Source organism: Pisolithus orientalis, assembly GCF_024613125.1.
Source record: "Pisolithus orientalis strain OTSU chromosome Unknown F5J12scaffold_371, whole genome shotgun sequence".
Classification (NCBI taxonomy): domain Eukaryota; kingdom Fungi; phylum Basidiomycota; class Agaricomycetes; order Boletales; family Pisolithaceae; genus Pisolithus; species Pisolithus orientalis.
This window is the reverse complement of record NW_026261152.1, coordinates 1-5,204: the sequence shown is the minus strand read 5'-3', so window position 1 is coordinate 5,204 and position 5,204 is coordinate 1. Positions and strand designations below refer to the sequence as shown.

At 52.4% G+C, this 5,204-nt stretch overlaps 1 protein-coding gene across 1 annotated transcript; it reads right to left on the bottom strand.

Moving 5' to 3' along the window:
• Window positions 1–4,054: 4,054 nt before the first annotated feature.
• On the bottom strand, window positions 4,055–5,204 carry F5J12DRAFT_917367 (uncharacterized protein). The gene is made up of 2 exons (XM_051749198.1): window positions 4,974–5,204; window positions 4,055–4,920 (listed from the first exon to the last, which is right to left on the bottom strand). The coding sequence occupies exons 1-2, from the start codon at window positions 4,985–4,987 to the stop codon at window positions 4,194–4,196; spliced, it is 741 nt and encodes a 246-aa protein (XP_051593975.1). The 5' UTR covers window positions 4,988–5,204; the 3' UTR covers window positions 4,055–4,193.

The following is a 5,204-nucleotide window of genomic DNA, read 5'->3' as shown; positions in this document are numbered from 1 at the left end:
AACCCTGCCCATGAACAACGGTCCGTTTCCGTTGCCATCTACACCCTCTGCGTTTGTGGATGCCGACGGGGGTCCAATTCCACCGCTGTCCCTCCCAGAATAAGCCACAGTCGTTCCCAAGGAAGACGTGGAAGACGTCGATGTAGTAGCAGCAGAAGGGGTCGCCGAGGCGGGTACAAGCGCATCCGTTAACGAATTATCTGTCGAGAGGCGCAGAGCACATGGTATTCTCGGGTCCCTCGACATCTCCTGGATGACCTTGAGATGCATGAGGTGCTTCTGTACGAGACCATAACTTCGTAAGCCCCATCCTGCCACGTCACACGCAACACAAATAGAAAATACGGTGCAAAAAGGAACTCACCTCCAACATATCCAACAACCCTTCCTTGGTGAATGGTTTCGGTAACACATCGTTCATGCCTGACGAATAATACATCATGATCTCGCTCGGATGCGAATTACTTGTCATTGAGATGATAGGTGTAACGTGATCAAATTGGCGGATCAACGATGTGGCCGATATACCGTCCATCTTCGGCATTACAACGTCCTAAAACCCAAAGTGTGTCAACAGCCGGCCCCCAAAGGCGCTGCCGCGTAAAGAGATCAACTCACCATCAGCACTAAATCATACTTTTCCAAGTTCATCCTATTCACCGCTCCCACTCCATCCACTGCCACGTCAATCGCGCACCCAAATACCTGCAAAAACTTGCTGCTCAGTCTCCTGCTCACCGCGTCGTCGTCCACTAGAAGTACGCGTGGTGGGACTGCCCATCCTGGGACGAACGTTGACCTCCTGACTCGTAGTTTCTGTCCACCGCCAGTCGAAGGTGTCGTGGCTCTGGAAGTCGCTGATGAAGATTCTCGGACGCCGGGGTTCGTGGGTGTAGGTCGCACGACTTCTTCAGCACCTGGACTTTCCTCTTTCTCGAACCCCTCCCCTTCACAATCCCCACCTACACCGTCTTCATCAGCACATCCATTTCCGTCTCCATTCCCACCCCCATTCATATTTGGCGTACCAGGTATATCCCCACCATACGTCCAATTTCCATTCGCATCATCAAGCGCACTCCTCGGAAGCAAATGTCCCAATGTGAACACCTGTAATCCCTCGTGAACCGTTTGGACTGTCCCATCCCAAGATGTATCCGGAGGGATCAAAAAAGGAGCATCACCACTCGTCATATCCGTCCCCTCCAGTCTGGTTCCATTTCCCGAACCTGTACCATTACTCGTCACTTCAGCAGACGCTCCAGCCTTCCTCGACATCTCATTCATCTGTGCCAAACTCGCCCTCGCAATCGCGGTCGGATCCGGATACCGATGATCGCCAACCAAGCCAAGCACGCGATGGGCCTCATGGACGGGTAAAAACTGAATCTGCTGCATTGGTTGCACCATCTGCATAGCCGACACCATTTGTTGCATCGATGTCACTTGCTATAAGGAAGACATTGATTCCTACATGGATGATTACATAGATGGAATCGTGTGCGAGAGAGGGATTGTTTCTTGCATGGAAGATATCTGTTCCTGCATGGATGGAATCGATTGAATTGATTGTACGGGTGGCTCAGCAGGTCCTTGCGCTGACCTTGTGCTCGTGAAACTGATGGAGACGGGGACTGGGATTGCGCCTGTGCTTGTGCTTGAGCCTGACTTCTTGATAGTGCCCAAAAAAGGGTCGATGACGAGGCAGACGTCACGGGTGGTCCATGTGGTCCGTGTCCATGTCCATGTCCATGGGATCCAAGCATGTGCTGCGAATGAGACGCAGTGAGGGACTGCAAAAACGGACATCGCTGCGGCTGTTGCGAAGCCAGCAACTTCGCTGACATCGCAGCCGCCGTGGTCGACGTTTTCATCGACATGCCAAACGACAGAGGTGGATGCGTGTTGGGAGTCATACTGTGTTCCAGAGACCTTACCCTTGTCGGGGGAGGCATTACAGGTGTATGGGGTTTTTGTATTTGCTGAGAGTTATTTGCAAGGCCAGCTGTAGGTGGTGCTGGTCCGGATGCGATGGGTGTTGCGAAAACGGAATCTTCGTGCTTCGCTGAGGAACAACGATGAGTATGCGAACGTGCATCGGAGACGCAGGCACAGGGTACACGGGGTAGGGTGCAAGGATCCATTGCACCCGCGACCCAACTCCCATCTTCTAGTTTCCCTTGACAACCCAACCATTTCTTTGGTCCAAATAACACGGAACACGAACGAACAGAGCAAGATCCAGACCAAAAAAAGTAAGCAGACTCACCGCCTTCCGCACGCAGAAAATATTCCACTAAACTCTGCATCAAACCACCCTGCCGAGCAATATTCCTCTGGAAACGAACCATTTCTCCAAGCACGTCCTTGTAACACCTTTCCAAATCTCTCACTCGATCCTCTGATCTACCAGCCGTGTCATTAGAGAGTTGTTCTGAGACTGCAGCGCTGCGACTTCCGGTTGTAACCCTGACATTCCGTTCTGAAAGCCCGACAGGGTGTTCTGCAATCCTGTTGTGACGGATTGAAGAGTTGCGTTTTGAGCATGCGATGCGTTGGCTTGGGACTAGAAGACGGTCATCTGCGGCTGGAGCTCTGAATGCCGTTTCTACAGTGCACTCGTATGTGACGCGAGGGTGTTGGTTTGCGTTTGGAGAGATTTCAATACGCCACCTTGGGGTCTGGCTGAGCCAGAATGACCCAGCGCAGAGGGTCCGATAGCGAACCCTGATGGTGCTGATACACGCGCTGCAAGGGCCTTGCGTTTCATGTTTTCCAGGGCTTCTCGCCGGTCAGCGTGGAAGTCAGGATGTCAAAATGTCCACGAGTGTTCACCACATTGGGTGTCATCGGCATTTTTGACCTGGAGTGCATGTCAGAATGGGAATGTCCTCCGGTCATAAAAGACACCAGAGCGCGCATGTAAGATGCACACGATATATGAGCATACCCACCTTGTGGAAGTCGTATTTGTTTAGTTGCCTGACAAACGAGGCAAAATTAGAGTGTTTAAACATGCGAGGGAGGATTGATTTCGTGAATTCGTTCATGTCCTATTGGAAGGGGAGATGTGAGCAAGAACGAGGTCGGAAGCGAGATCGCGTGGTCGATCAAAGTGATGAGAGATAGAGCAAGAAAGAAGCAGGAAGACCGACCTTTACGACAAAGCAACCACCGTTTGGACCGCATGATACTATGTGTGGGAATGACTGATCCTCAAGTATCCTGATTGCAAGTAAGCAGTGGATCGGAAGGATGGCCGCGAAAAGAACGTACTTGTACAGTTTCTTGACGAAGTCGCTCGTCGCTGGTATGTTATCATCGCTGTCCTTTTGAGATTGTGGTGGAGGTTGTTGCAGTTGTTCGCGTTTGAATTGTCGGGCAGGTTTGATTTAGTGGATGGAAAGCGAAGAGGGTGTTGTTGTGATGGAGAAGGCCAGATGCAGGGAGGATGTCTGCGCGAGAGCTAGAAGTTCGATGGAGGGACGTGGGCCAGGATGGCAGTGGAGACGAGTGAAGGTAGGCAGTCATGGGATTTGGCGGATTGAGGGGCGGGAGGGTGTTGATGTTGGAGCGAGACGAGCTGACGGGGGCAGGTGGAGCTGGGAGGGGAGGGGGAGGTGCGGACACTGGCTTGGATGTGTCGGATCAGAGGGGGAAGTGTGGGGTCAAAGGAACGATGCAAGTCTCAGGCGGAAACGCTCATACAGCAAGCTGAATTACACTAAAACCGATGCATGTGCCGGTGATGAGTCTCGGAAGGGAAGCCAGCAAAATCCCTCCCAAACGGAGACTGAGAAGACGAAATATGACGACTCGACACACCATCTCCCATCCATGGTTCATAAGAGTCAAGAGAGGGGTAATTAGAGCTACACCAGTCGTGTACAACAGCCATTCGGCGGGTCTATAGCTGGATCATGCACATACAGAAGGCAGGTAGCCCGATGTCACAGTATAGAGAAAGCAGAGCACACTATGATGCACATTCCCTCAACCACCTATCCAACACCGTCATAATATTCCACGATCCCTTTGACAGGGCACGCAGTATCCAACAAGGTGTTGATGCAAGCAACCCCGCTCGCGCGAACCCATCCACCATGATACTTCCCACGCCAAACCAAGCCATCGACCATACTCTCCCAATCCACCCACCCACTTCCTTCCCCGTCATCCGCGTGAACATGTGCTCAAGGATAACCCCAACGGCCATCATCCCGAACGCGAGGAGCATGCACCACCATTCGACATTTTGATTGAGCATGACTACCACGATGTTGTGGACTACCCCCGATGCGAGAAATGATCCAGCACATATCCCATACGTCCGAATGCGATCCCAAGAGGCCATCCCCGACAACGACGAATGTCCGCCGAAACAGTTGATGCCACCTATAACCCCAGAAGTCGCGCAACGAGTCTGCTTTCCACGGCTTGTCGAATACGGGTGGCCATTGCGCAGGGTCTTGCCGAAGCACGATAACACCAATGAGCGTAGCAATGTCATATATCAGTTGCATGACAGCGAAGATGGCAACTGCGGCGAAGACAGTGATGATGACGGATCGGAAGTATCGGATGAGAGGAGGAAGTGTCGCATCGAAGATCGTGCCTCCACTTAGAACAGTGAAGGTCTCGGGCGAAAACGCTTGCGTAGCAAGGTGGAATGCACCACATACAACGCTGTGGTACCAAGTGGAGAGTAAGACATATGCTATGAACCCACGCGAGGAGGGACGTGCGTCCGGAGGAAAACGAAGGCTTTTGGACCAGTTCCAACCGACACCGCGGACGTTAGTGGAGAGGTCCAGCGCGTCCATGAAGATGGACGGGAAGAACCAGCTGGAGATGCCGCTTGAGTGGGTCTTTTGCGGCTGTCCATTCGAACGTGCGCACGACGAAGCAGAACATAATAAGCTACACAGACCGGGAATCACCAAACGTCAGAGAAAGATGGCACAGGAGCATACCGCAAAATCAACATTAAAAAACGTTTTCTGAGGGTCCCCACCTGTGAAATCGATGCCCATGGTGGCTCGAAAAGCCAAGAGAGCGACGAGTGGCCACAGTGCGATGCGCAACACACGCGTTCCGGGGAGAATGACTAGGACTGCGGCGACATAGTAAGAGAGGCACGTTGGTACGATGTACGCGAAGAATGTGGACGTGTCGAACGGGCGTCTCTCTGCACAGGTGGGACA